Genomic DNA, 13,384 nt, shown 5'->3' with positions numbered 1-13,384 from the left:
TCGTTTGAGTATCTTTTAGTACTTTTTTAATCCACTAGCTCAAACTTGGATCATAGGCAATTAGAACCTGTAATTTACTGCTCCAACGTCAAGAAAATTCTATGCGTGCATGGCATTAACACTGATGATCACGAGTAATGGACAAAATCTTGCACGGCTCATTCGATCTCCTCCTCTTCTTCTTGTATTGTTACTTGAAAATGGCGTGTTGTGTTAAACTTGGTCAGTAGCTAGGGACTTGGCTTTGGTCCCGTGCATGATTGGAGATTGGATCGCAAGAGTGGACTCTACCAAAACCAACCTGGATCAACAATTCGACCCGACCCAATAACGGAGTATAAAATTGACCAAGTTAGACCCGGATCCATCCCACTATTATTGAAAACTAGTTTATGGATCGGGCCTACATGGGCCTATTCAATCGGCCTTGCCTACTTTGCCCAGTGGCTAGGCCCAACCATGACCTCCCAATTCCCATTGGCTAATTAACCAAGGCCTAAAAGGCCTTAATGGGCAGTTGGTGGGCCGTATCCAGCCCAAAATATATGGGAGGGGGCCACGTGTATCGCACGTGGCACCGATAGACTCGAACCTCCTACGACGTGGCGACAGTTACGAGAAGCTCTCAGAACCTTCCGTCGCTCCACTCTCTTCTACAATTCGATCAATTTAAAAAAAAAAAAAAGTTTAAACCACTTTCAATTTCTGAAAAAGGAAAAGGAAAAACCTCTCTAGAAATTTCCCCTTCCCCGTATAAATCCCCCACCTCGCCCTTTCTCCCAAATCGCACAGCTACGAAAACCCTAGCGAATCGAGAGTAAAAAAAAAAAAAAAAGTCCCTACATTAGATTGCGAGCGATTCGATCGCCATTGATGGAGGTGATGATGGGCTTCGAGGACCCGATGCTCTTCTCGACGCTGCAGCAACTGATGGACATCCCGGAGGAGGTGGAGAAGGCCTTCAACGCGCCGACGCGCGCGTACGTGCGCGATCGCAAGGCCATGGCGAACACCCCCATGGACGTGAAGGAGCTCCCCTCGGGGAAGCTGGTGCTCACCGTGGACATGCCCGGGGTGAACCCGAGCGACGTCAAGGTGCAGGTGGAGGAGGGCAACGTGCTCGTGATAAGCGGGGAGAGGAGGAGGGAGAAGGAGGAGAAGGGCGCGGCGGAGGGAGAGGAGAAGGACAAGGACAAGGAGAAAGAAGGAGGCAAGTACCTGCGGATGGAGAGGAGGATGGGGAAGTTCATGCGCAAGTTCCCGCTTCCGCAGAACGCGAATTTGGACTCCATATCGGCGTCGTACAAGGACGGGGTGCTCACCGTCACCGTCGAGAGGATGCCCCCGCCGGAGCCGAAGAAGCCGAAGAGCATCGAGGTCAAGGTCAACTGAGAGAGAGAGAGAGAGAGAGAGAGAACCTGAGAGAATTGTGGGAAATGGAGGTGGTGTTGCGAGTGTAATGAGCGTGAGGAGGATGCTCTGCCAAGGTGGAATGCGTTTGTCGTTGTTTAAATAGCTGCTTTTGCTGTGTTATTCAGAGTCTGTTAATAGCGTGTTGAGTGAAAAGTACAAAATAAAATAAAAGGTTCTCTTGTTGGGTGTGTCTTCTGTCTCAGTGACTTGGTTTCCTAGTTCTTTATTTAATTATGTGAGGTTCATACTAAAATACCTTATCCTTCGTCCGTTTGTTAAATAGATGCGATGGCACTGGCTGAAGCTATTTCTTTAAAGCATTAATAAGTATATTCATTAATTGAAGTGAGCGGGAAAATTTTACTTTTAAACTCTTTTACTATATAATATGAAAATTTTTACTAAAGTCGCATTTTTATGATTGGACGATCTGCAATTTGTTTTATGGAAGTTCAGTAATATATTATATATATATATATATATATATAATATAATATATATATAATTGAGAATACGAAATATTTTTACAAGTATCAATCCCGAATGATCTATTAGGTTTTAAGGCCCATTGGATTTACTCCTTGATTACTAATGGCTCGCTTGATCAAAACACTATTCCACCTACGCACATCTACCACCCATCATCTCCAACCGCTCACATCTCTCCATCCAATTGGCTAAAAAACTCAAAAGGCACCCTATCGCCTATGGGCTTTCTGAGAGTATTCTAGGCTCAAAACTATATATAATATATATATATATATAGAGAGAGACGAGAGAGAGAGAGAGAGAGAGAGAGAGAAGGAGAGGAGAGTTCGGTTACTACGCTATTGATAGCACAAACGTATGCTTTGTACTATCAAATTTTTCGTCTCATTGAAGATTAAATTCTTTTGATTATTTTTATTCGATTAGATCATACAAATTCAACTACCCACCCCACCTCAATTCTAGAGCCACATCAATCCTAACTGCACCCAATCGCTTTTAATCTAATGGCCAAAAATTTTTAGGCACTAATGATTGATATCTAATTAATAGCAAGTAATATAGTGTTCATATATATATATATATGATATATATATATATATATATATTTATATATAATATTATATATATAATCGAATTTCTGGGGTCCATTCTCTATAGAGCAGTTAATACAGTCGTGTATATGCGCTCTCGCTGGTGGTCTTTCCGCGTTACACTGCGCCAATAACGCACTTGCAATAATGAGTACCAAATTAGAATGCTTCTCAATTGTTTAATTTACAAGTAGGAAGTACCAAATTGTTGGCATTAGAATTTAACTTAATGCAATAAATTGGGACTCTGCCTGTATCAACCATTACCTTTTTTTTTTTTCCCTTGGCAGTTTCAAGAGTGAGATAGCTCTTTAAGCCTTCATCATAAAATTAATAAAGGGGAGGTACTATATTTTCGGAGTAAGCTCGCGCCCTCTAACACTAGCTTTTATAGTTACATTTATCCAATCCAATTATACATCCAAGTTTTAAATTTAAAAAGTTTCGATTATCTAATTAATTAGTGGTAATTATCAAAATACTGGATGAGATATAATATACGGATAAGGATTTGGTGTAATAAGATAACGCTGCACTAGGTGCAGGCAACAAATAGTCACACAAGTCAGATTACACAGGGATGCATAGGGATGCAAATGGATGGTGGTTGGTGGAGCTTTTGTTCCGAACTTCCGCTCTGTTTTGAATGAGACAGTAAATGAAGAAAAATAAATAAATTTAGGGTTGAAAGTCAGGTGACTATTATGATCGAAGACGGATCCGGGGCAGAAAATAAGAGAAATTTTGATCTGCTCTGAATCCACCCAAAATTTATAACGGTACCCGTTTATGATTTTAAAAAAATACCCTTGAAAATAATACATCTACAAAAAAAAAAAAATCTATAAATAAGTTGGTGTTATAATTTTAGTAAACATTTTTCTTTCGCATATATGTATTTAACACTTTTGAATTTGGGTGCGAAAAATTGTGATTGATATTTTTTATTTTCATAATTGATGTTATTAATTATATATAACTTAACAATATTATTCGTTTTTATTAAAAAAATTATTGATTTATATTTACAAAAATATTGATAATATTATAGCTAGTAAAAAAAATATTAATTGGCGGGACGAATTCGGGGCGCCGACGGGGGCGAGTTATATGGCGGGGCGAGTTATGAGATAATCTTTTTAATCCACGAATTCGGAACGGGAGACAGGGCGGGATTTTAGTAGTCGGATCGAGAATAGCATGTTATTGAGCCGAACACGAGCGAGCTGATCCCAGCTCGTATTCGGATCGTTTATTAAACGAGGTGAAAAATTCAGCTCGTGTTCGGTTTGTTTACTAAACGAGCGATTCGATCTCAAGCTTATTTTGAGCCGAAAATGAGCTGGCTCGCGAATAGCAAGCTGGATTGCCATCCCTACCGGCAATAGCATGTCACTTTGAGAGAGGTACCGATTACCAGGTACTCTAATAAGGAATATTTTTGTCATTTATTACGTGAATAATTATGTAATTTTACCTCTACTACAAAATCTCTTTTCTATTTTTCTCTTCTTTTTCTCTCTCTATCTTTCCTCCAGATCTGCATATATTTTGTCATTTCATGTAAGAAAGTTTCAAATTATTTGACAACATTCAAAATTTTAAATTAGTAATACAAAATTAACGTCTAAACAAGAAAAATTCAAAATTTTGTTGAACATATTAAATATTTTGAATTTAAAACAAAATTAATGTCAAACTAAAGAAATTTAAAAGTTTCTTAAATATATTAAATATGTTGAATTTAAATATTTTTTAATATTATTATTTTTAAATATTAATACAAAATTATTCTAATTTAAATTTAAATATTTTAAATGTAAATATTTAATATTGAGTAATGCAATCTTTCCACAACTCTAAATGAAGTCTTAGTTAGTGGAATCGATTCAGACTGCCGACAAAGCTAGGAGATAATTAAGGCGGGATGAATATGAGATAAGTTTTTTTAATCTTACATGAATTCGGGGCGGGAGGCAGGATGAAATTTTTGTAGTCGGATCGGGAGGCAGGGCAGAGTTTCTCCCCTAGATCTAACCACTTGCATTCCTAATTACACAATTTTATGCAGTCTCCAGTAGGGACAAAATTTTAACACAGAGTTCTCGGACGATTTCTAGTTAATTAGTTTCTGATAAGCTATAATGTATCAATAAATTTAAATAAAATTAAAAAATAATATAAAAGTATATTCAATAAATATTTGGATGGAAACAAACGTAATATGCTACAGTAAATCGGGAGCTCCCCGCGAGGAAAAATTCTAGAATGCAACGGGTATATTAGTGACGTGGCGTAACAAATCAATCAAATTAATTCTTTTAAGAATATATGTCCCATCATGATTGTAAAAAAGTATTTTTATTGTACTTTTGTTTGAAAAAAAAAAAGATTGACTTATTATTGATGACGTGGTGCAAGTGTGACAGCGTAGAATTCCTCCCCCGCGAGACGTCATGGGGTGCTCCTAATTACTGATGTTTTCTCCCCAAAGCATCCCTGCAAATCCACTACATCATCCACGTCAGCAGATTTTCCTCTAATTAAATAACGAACTGGGGTATAACCGTACGTTTCTCGTTATAAAACTTCAAAACGTCCGTTCATATATTCTCCCCACTAACACTACTCGAACCCCAACTCTATTTCAAGCCGAAAAAGAGAGCGGTGATGATCACCTTCTCCACATTCAAATCTCTTCTTAATTTGTTTCCTTATTTTACTAATTCTTCATCTTGATCACTCCCTTTGATCTTTTCCCTTTCGGTTGGATCCATAGGTCCGAGAATCGCAGACATGGCGAGCGGCGATCAGATCGACGACGGATGCCTCAGCAAGCTCCTCGACGATGGAATCGTCCTCTTGACCACCGCCATTGCCAAGATCAAGCAGGCGGCGGCAGCCGTGCTGATGAAGATCTGCGCCTGTTGCGGGAATCAGGAGCCACCCATTGCGGTCGAGGAAGGCGGAGAGGCCGCAGGCCAGCCCACGACACCGGCGGAACTGATAGTCGTCCCCGAGATGTTCAACATGGGGTGGAGGCGGCGGCTGCTAGGGCTCAGCTCGGCCTGCGTTAACGACGGCAATGTAGAGAGCGGACCTTCCGTACAATTGGCAGAGGCGGCGGGCGGTGGCGGTGCTCGAGTGCTGAAACTGCCTCCGGAGGAGATTAAAGAGGTGGTGTACGTACGTACGTAAAAAACCATGAAGAAGATCGTGTATAAAAAGAGTCTGTGACGTAGGCAACAGGAGGCAATGTTGCTGTTTTACTAGTTTAGTTTTTTTTTTTTTCCCCTCCTAATTTCTTGAAATGGTGGTTGGTTGATCTAAATGTGGCTCTTTCATATCTGCAAAGAATTTGAGCTCTTTTTTTACGGAGCTTTGGATGGTGACAAACTGTTTCAGATCTTTTTGGGATCACTGATCAACATGAACTCTGCGTCCTATCTGAAGCAATATTGCGTACATTTTGCGAGCTTTGCATGCATAAGCCGTTAGAAATAAATGCATGGAAGCGTAAGGAAGTGATCTAATGCACGTAAACTAGTACATTAATTATTTTTGAAACCACTACATATCTGACTTTTAAAATTTTAAGTTTATCACCGACTCTCTCTAGCGCAAGTAGTAAAGAACCTGGTGGTTGGTACTCGATCGAGTTTCCGAGTTCGAATCCTAATTGATTTACATTTTTAGCTAAGTTTATTTCTAAATAAAATAAACGAAGCGGGTAGTATGCTACCTATCTCTAAAAAAAAAAAATTAATCTTTTAATTATTTTTAATTTGAATAATTTGATTTGAAGCATCACTTGGTTTAATTCGCTTGCTTAGAAAATCTCGATTATATGAACCCAAATTATGCGATAAAAAAGTCACCAAATTAATTAGCTGATCAAATAAAAAAAGTTAAAAATTGTAGAGGGAGAAATTAAAATTTTATAAAAGGATTGTTATTTTAAAAGAAAATCCCCTCACTCCCTTTATGCTGCGGGCTACCGATTACCGAATACTAAACAATATTAGAATATTAAAAAAATAATTATATTTGCACGTACGTAAATTAACTCGAGCTGTAATTGGTCGACGAAAATACCCTGCGCAATCCATGCACGTAAGCGGCTCTCCCACTCAGGAGGGCATAACCGTAAATCCAACTGTCCAACCGTCAACCGCCGTTTCTCGTTATAAAAAGCCATCACATCCATTCATTCCCTTCGTAATACTCGAAACACAACTCCATTTCAGAGCAAAGTAAGAAGAGAGAGGTCATCGTCTCCACCATTCTCCTCTACTCTTTTCCCTTCGTTTAATTCTTTTCTCACCTCCATTTCTTTTTTCCCCCGTATTTGATCAATTCAGTTCGATTGACACGTCCAAGATTCGCGGACATGGAGCACAGCGAAGAGCAGAGCGGCTGTATCCGCTTACGCCAGCTCATTGTCAAGGTCCCGATGGCGGTGTTTGGCCTGGTGCGGAAGGCGGCGGCATGCGTGTGGGACGATCTCAAGATCTGCTGGGAGGATCTCGGGCTGCGCCAGAGGTTCTTCCCTGGAAGCAGCAGCAACAACGCGCGGGTTGTTCCTAACATCCAACTTGTGTAGGCGGCGGCATGTGTCAAGGTTGAGGAGAACGAAGGAGGAGGAAATGGTTTTCAGTGGTTTCTATAATTTCCTCCAGTTTAGTAGTTTAGGGTTTGTCTTTGCCTCTTAGAATGTTGCATTGTTGGTCGATCTTGTAGCGATCGAGCTCTTCTATAGCTTGCAAGAATTTTTCTTTTATAGAGACTTTTGATATTGAACGCTTCAGATCGTTTTAGTCTCACGCTGTGTATATGTACAGCATGAACTCTGCGTATTATATATTTGAAGCGTAATATTTTTTGCTGATTTTCTTGAGAGCTTTGCATGTGTACATCGTTAATCAGAAATAAATGGACCTACTTTGTACCTTTAGTTCGTACATAGTTTTCTTTTCCTTTTTTTTTCCTCGAGCTTTAATTGATCTGTTCTATGGACATGTTTTATAGCTATTAGTTAGATGAAGGTTTGCTAGATGGGAAATGCTGACGAACGTAATATATATATGTATGTATATGTAGTCCATTAATTTTAAAACAAGTAACATAATTAATTTTTACAATTACTAATTTCAGTTCATACTATATATACCTGCATTTTATTTTTTTTAGCTTGGATTATTTGTTTTTAAAGAAACATTTGCTTTACTGGACTTAATTAAAATAGTATTTCTGCACAAGCGAACATCTTATCTCTCAAATTAATTACACAATAAAAGAATTATCAAATTAGTCAAATTAAAATAAAAACTTAAAATATTAAATAATAGCATTTGAATATTTAAAAATAAAATAGTTATTGTAAAATAACTCGTATCTAAGATAATTAGTTATCTACATGTTTCCTAAAATTTTTAACCCTGACGTTTGCAACGAACAAAGAACTCAGCTCCACTTGGTCCAAAATACCCCCGCAAACCTCCAACGGAATCGTCCACGTAAGCAGCCTATCAAGTTTCACCTCGTTAATTAACGAACAGGGGCATAACCGTAATTCCAACCGTCCAACCGTCAACGGATTTTCTCATTATAAAAAGCCATGCAACGCATCCATTTGCTCCCCTCATCGTTCTCGAACACAACACCATTGCAAAGCGTAGAGGAGCGTGGTGATCGATCACCCCTCTTCTCATTTTCTTTACTGCGTTCTCCATGGACCGACTTAGACGTCCGGTAATAGCCGACATGGAGAACGGTCTCCTCAACCAGTTCGATGGCGAGCCAATCTGGAGCATCCGCTCACGCCTGCTTCTCGCCAACGCGATTGAGCTCTCAATCGCCGCCTTTGGCCTGGTCAAGAAGGTGTCGGCGTGCGCGTGGGCCAAGATCAGGGGCTGCTGGGGGAATCATGGGCCGGCCCATGGGGTCGAAGGCGGAGAGGCTAGTATGTTCGGCATGCCGTGGAGGCTACGGCACCGGCTGATCGTCTCCGACGGCAGCGACGGCAGCGACAGCAGCGACAGCAGCTATGAAGAGGCATTGGTGGCAGCAGTGGCGATGGAGGGAGTTGGTGTGTAAGTGCTGAAACCGCTGCAGGAGGTTGAGGAGGAAGGAGGAGATTAGATAAACGGTGTAGTAGTTTAGCAGTTGCTTATTTGTTTCCTAAAATGGTGGTTGATAGATCTTGTAACTATTGGACATCTTGCAAGAATTTGAGTTTCAGAGAGCTTTGATAATGACTATAGATACTATATATGCGAAGCGATAATACATAAATTTTGACGATAATGAACTATAGATACTATATATGCGAAGCGATAATACATAAATTTTGAGACCTTTTTCATGTATGCATCCTTAATTCATTAGGAATTCATCTATGGGTCTATTTTTGTTCTCTAGTTGTTATCGCAGGTTTCTTTTTTTATATATGAACTACTCAGGCTTAATTTGATCTGTACGTCTTTCTTGTACGTAAACCCAAGCTTAATTAGTTTGATCTTTGGTACGTAAATGCTAAAAACCTGGTTGATAAAGGTGTTTTTTTTTTCCTTTCCTTTTCTGATTCGCTAGCTGATGAAAACACTTACCATATAGCCTGTTCATTTTGAAACGAGTACCTAATTTTTATAAAGTTTCAATTTAACTATATGTCTAGTTCTTTAATTCTGTTTTATTTTATTATTTGATCCACAGCATCACTTGTTTTAATTAATGTACTTAATTACATGTAATTAATTGAATTCATGCGATCATAGTTTTGCTAAACGACCTATCAATCTTAAACACTCAAATTGTGCAATACAACTAAAAATTTTAAAAAGTTAGATAGTGCGTATTTCAGTATAACTCATAGCTCAGATTGGCTCTGGACATTAATTTTTCCCCAAATCATTATTGATCTTCACATTCCTAATGAACAAAAAGCCAAGCTTTAATTAGTCCAAATAAAAACTCCTGATCATTAGCAGTAGAGTTAATCTGCTTCGCCCGATAATGCACGGTATAGATTAATGAGCATAAAAAATAAACGTGTAAGATTTTCTAGGCACGGGATTATACACAAAAACAATACATAACCCCTGCAAACCTACAACCGAATCATTCATGTAATCAATCAGCTTTTCCACTCAACTATTAACGAACAGGGCCCTAACTGTTTCCGTCAACTGCCCTTTCCTTCCATAAAAGACCAACACATCCATTTCGCTCCCCTCGTATTCGAACACAACTCCGTTCCAAAGCAAAGAAGAGTGTAGTTATCATCATCTTCTCCGTCCCTAGTTCCCTTCTTATATATTTCCTTTAATTATTTCTTTCTCCGTCTCTTAATTTTCTTCTCCAGTTCATCAATTGACACGTCCAAGAATCGCCGACATGGAGAACCGTCGCCGTGAGGAGGTCGACACTGGGCCGACCTGCTGCATCCGCTTCCGCTTGTTCGTCACCAGCGCGATCAAGCTCTTGATCGGTGCCTTTGGCCTGGTCAAGAAGGCGGCAGCGTTCGCGTGGGCCAAGATCAGGGCCTGCTGGGGCAGTGGCGGGCCGGTCGATGAGGTCGACGAAGGCGAAGCGAACCAAGCCATGGCCAGGGCGTTCAACACGCCGTGGATGCGGCGGCTTGAGACAATCACCTCCGGCGGCGGTGGTGGCGGGCAGGTTGTTCCTTCCAGTCAACCACCCGCCGTAGCTGTGGCGGCCGATACTGCGTAAGTGCCAAAACCATCTCTCTCCACTTTGGTGACCATTCTTTTTTTTAATATAAACTTGATTAAAGTTATTTTATATCTTTCATACAATTACATTTTTTAAGAAACTTAATTAAAAAGAAAATTAAATGCTCAGTTTTAAATGGCCATATCTCGTGTTAGATCTCTACATTCTTTTTTAAAAAAAATATACATATTGGTTCTATGCTTGTAATATATATTTGTAAAGTCTTTTCAAGTATTGAACAATTGGTCAAAAAATACCCATGCAAACATCCAAACTGAATCATCCACACGTACTTAAGTAGCTTTTCCATCTCGCATTATAAAATGCCATGCAACACTTCCATTTATTCTCGTCATCGTACTCGAACACATGCAGTCTCATTGCAAAGCTAAGAAGAGAGTGCGATCGATCACATTCTCTATCTTAATTTTCCTCTACTTAATTTTTTATCAGCTTGGTACCTCCGGCAATCGCCGACGTCGAGAACGCAGATGACATCGATATTGAGCCCGACGACGAGCCGAGCAGCAGCAGCCGCCTCGGCAAGCTCGGCCAAGACGGAATCGCCCTCTTGATAGCCGCAGTAGCCAAGGTCAAACAAGCGGCGGCAGCCGTGCGGGCCAAGATCTGGGCCTGCTGGGGGGATCAGGGGCCAGCCCACGAGGGTGATGAAGATGGAGAGGCTGCGGCGGGCTGGCCGTCGACTCTGGCGCAGCTGAGAGACTTGGCCAGTGCAGTCCGCGGGACGTTCAACGTGGGACGGCCGCAGTGGCGGCTCCTTGGGGTCACCTCGGCCCACGGCAACAACGACCAGCAGAGCAATTCTTACATCGAGCTGACGACGATGGGGGCGGATTCTGGTGGTGCTAATTGATTGCCGGAGCTACTCTGTGAGAGGGAAAGATGGGGAAAATGTTACTAGCTAGTTGGTTCTTTAGTTCCCTCCAGTTTAGGGCCCATTTGGCTCAACGTAAACGTGAAAAAAAAATTTCCATATATTTTGTAATGTTTGGTTTGTACTTTGTAGTAAAGGAAAAAGGTTTCTTATCCATATTTGTTTGGTTGAAAGGAATAAAAAATCACATTTGTTTGCTTCAGTAAAAAAAAAAATATGAAAAGTTTTTACACATCTTAAGTTTTTGTTTTTGCCGAAAAATAAAAAAATTACTTTTTTTCAAATTCGTAAAAATATTTTCTCAGAAAAATATTTGAAAAATATTTTTACGTCCAACTAAACAAGCAAAAAAAAATTTTCATACCAAAAATAATTTTTCGATTCATTTTATGCTAAACCAAACCCGACCTCAATAGTTTAGGGTTCCCTCTCTCTCTCTCTCGATCGATCGATCGACGATCGATCGATCGAGTTGTAGCTCTTATTTTGATGAGCGTTTTTGGTTTTCTTACTTGGATATTGACCGGGCATAGCATGAAATCTACGTACTATCTGAAGCAATATTGTTATTACATTTTTCTTTCGAAAGCTTTGCATGGATGCATATGGCGTTACAAATAGATCTATTAATTGTTCTCTAGTTGGTATACATATAGATTGTTTCGTTCCGTGTTTTTTGTTTTTAAATCCGATCGAATCCTTGATCTCTTCTAGCTACGTACTATATTCATGTAGTTCGGGTTTCTAATATGTTAGATCCGTGTTGTAAACCCCCTCTTAATTACTCTCTCGATACACCTTTTTTAGTACAATTAATTATCATATATTTTCTTGTAATAAGTAAGGATATTTGCTGAGTACAATTTGGTTCTATAGAAGTTACTTAATCTGGTTGCTTTAAGGATCGGTATGTACTAAATCCCTTGACCCAAGAGATTCACATTAATATACAGTTAATTTGTACTCCAATTTGATTAAAAAATTTATATTATATATTTTGCTAAAATATCATGATCCTATTTGGATGAATAATTATTCAATATATTTTCTTAATTTACTCAAGAAATTTATGTATTTGATGAATAAAGAATATGATCAAATATTTAAAATGGAATATCATGTTTGGCATTAATTAAGGTTTTTTTTTTCAGATTTAGATAAATTATCTCATAAGAAAAATTAATATACTATATATCCTACCAAATCATAAATAGCAAAATTTTAAATAAATAAAAATCAAACTCTTTAGTTACAATCATATTATAAAAGTCTCATGATATGTTGGGACATCCAAATAGAGCTCAAGTGCAAACCCTACATGCAATCAAGCTTGTTTCATATTTGAACTAAATATCTTGTAATTAGGGCTTATTTAATTACAATTTTTTTCTTAAAAAAAAAGATAGCAAATTATCTGCCCCATTCATTAGCTAAATAAAGTTAGCTACACGTGTGAGACGACTAAGTTTTACAAAAAATAAAAAAAAAAGTCAAGAAATAATAAGACAAGGTTTTTTCTTTTTTTTCTTTTTTTCTTTTTTTTTCTTTTTTTTTTTTTGCAAATTCAACATGTCATGCACACGTTTTTAAGATACCGACAATCGTACGTCTATAAATATATTAATTGTCCACAAACTATAATAAAATATTTCTAGAATTTTTTTTTTCTTTCGTGCGAGCTAATTAACAATGACAGAAATAGAATTGAATACATATATTAATTGGGCATTGTAAGCGACAAAAATTTTGAATTTAATAAAGAGATCAAAATGATTGTCATCAAATGGGGCCCAAGAAGTTAGTGATTGGTTGCAATAGATTTTGTGTTAGACTAGATGAACTTCCCACCGTTGAAATTAATCAACGGGTGTTTGAAAGATAAGCACCGAACGTTTTTATTCTAGCAACAGCGAGAAGTCGAAAGAAGCAGCACTACGCAGCACCAAATTCTACACGAAAATAACAATTAGCGCAGTTACTAACTCGACAAACTAATATCTATCTATATTCAAACATATATATCTACTTAATATACCAAGCAAATGAACTTTTTGTGATAGTGCATTAAATCATACCGCGTGTGTATTGACATAAATAAATAATAATGAAAGCAGAAAAATTTTACTACTATTCATATGTTGCTCACCAAAATGGATCTCATAAGAGAAAGGAAAATGGAAGTATAGCCTTAACAAGAAAGATTTTCATATTCAAATTCTAATATAAAGAAAGAGATAATATTATTAATTTTTATTTATAG

The 13,384-nt window shown here is 38.3% G+C and overlaps 1 protein-coding gene across 1 annotated transcript; it reads left to right on the top strand.

Moving 5' to 3' along the window:
- On the top strand, positions 791-2,232 carry LOC109709935 (19.0 kDa class II heat shock protein-like). Its single transcript, XM_020232318.1, has 2 exons — positions 791-1,402; positions 2,188-2,232. Exon 1 carries the CDS (start codon positions 874-876, stop codon positions 1,390-1,392), a length of 519 nt encoding a protein of 172 aa, XP_020087907.1. The 5' UTR covers positions 791-873; the 3' UTR covers positions 1,393-1,402; positions 2,188-2,232.

Source organism: Ananas comosus, linkage group 5, assembly GCF_001540865.1.
Source record: "Ananas comosus cultivar F153 linkage group 5, ASM154086v1, whole genome shotgun sequence".
Classification (NCBI taxonomy): Eukaryota; Viridiplantae; Streptophyta; class Magnoliopsida; order Poales; family Bromeliaceae; genus Ananas; species Ananas comosus.
This window is presented reverse-complemented; position numbering and strand designations above follow the sequence as displayed.

What these genes read in the sequence shown, in the direction of transcription:
- LOC109709935 (XM_020232318.1), top strand. Translation starts at nt 874, where the DNA reads ATGGAGGTGATGATGGGCTTCGAGGACCCGATGCTCTTCTCGACGCTG.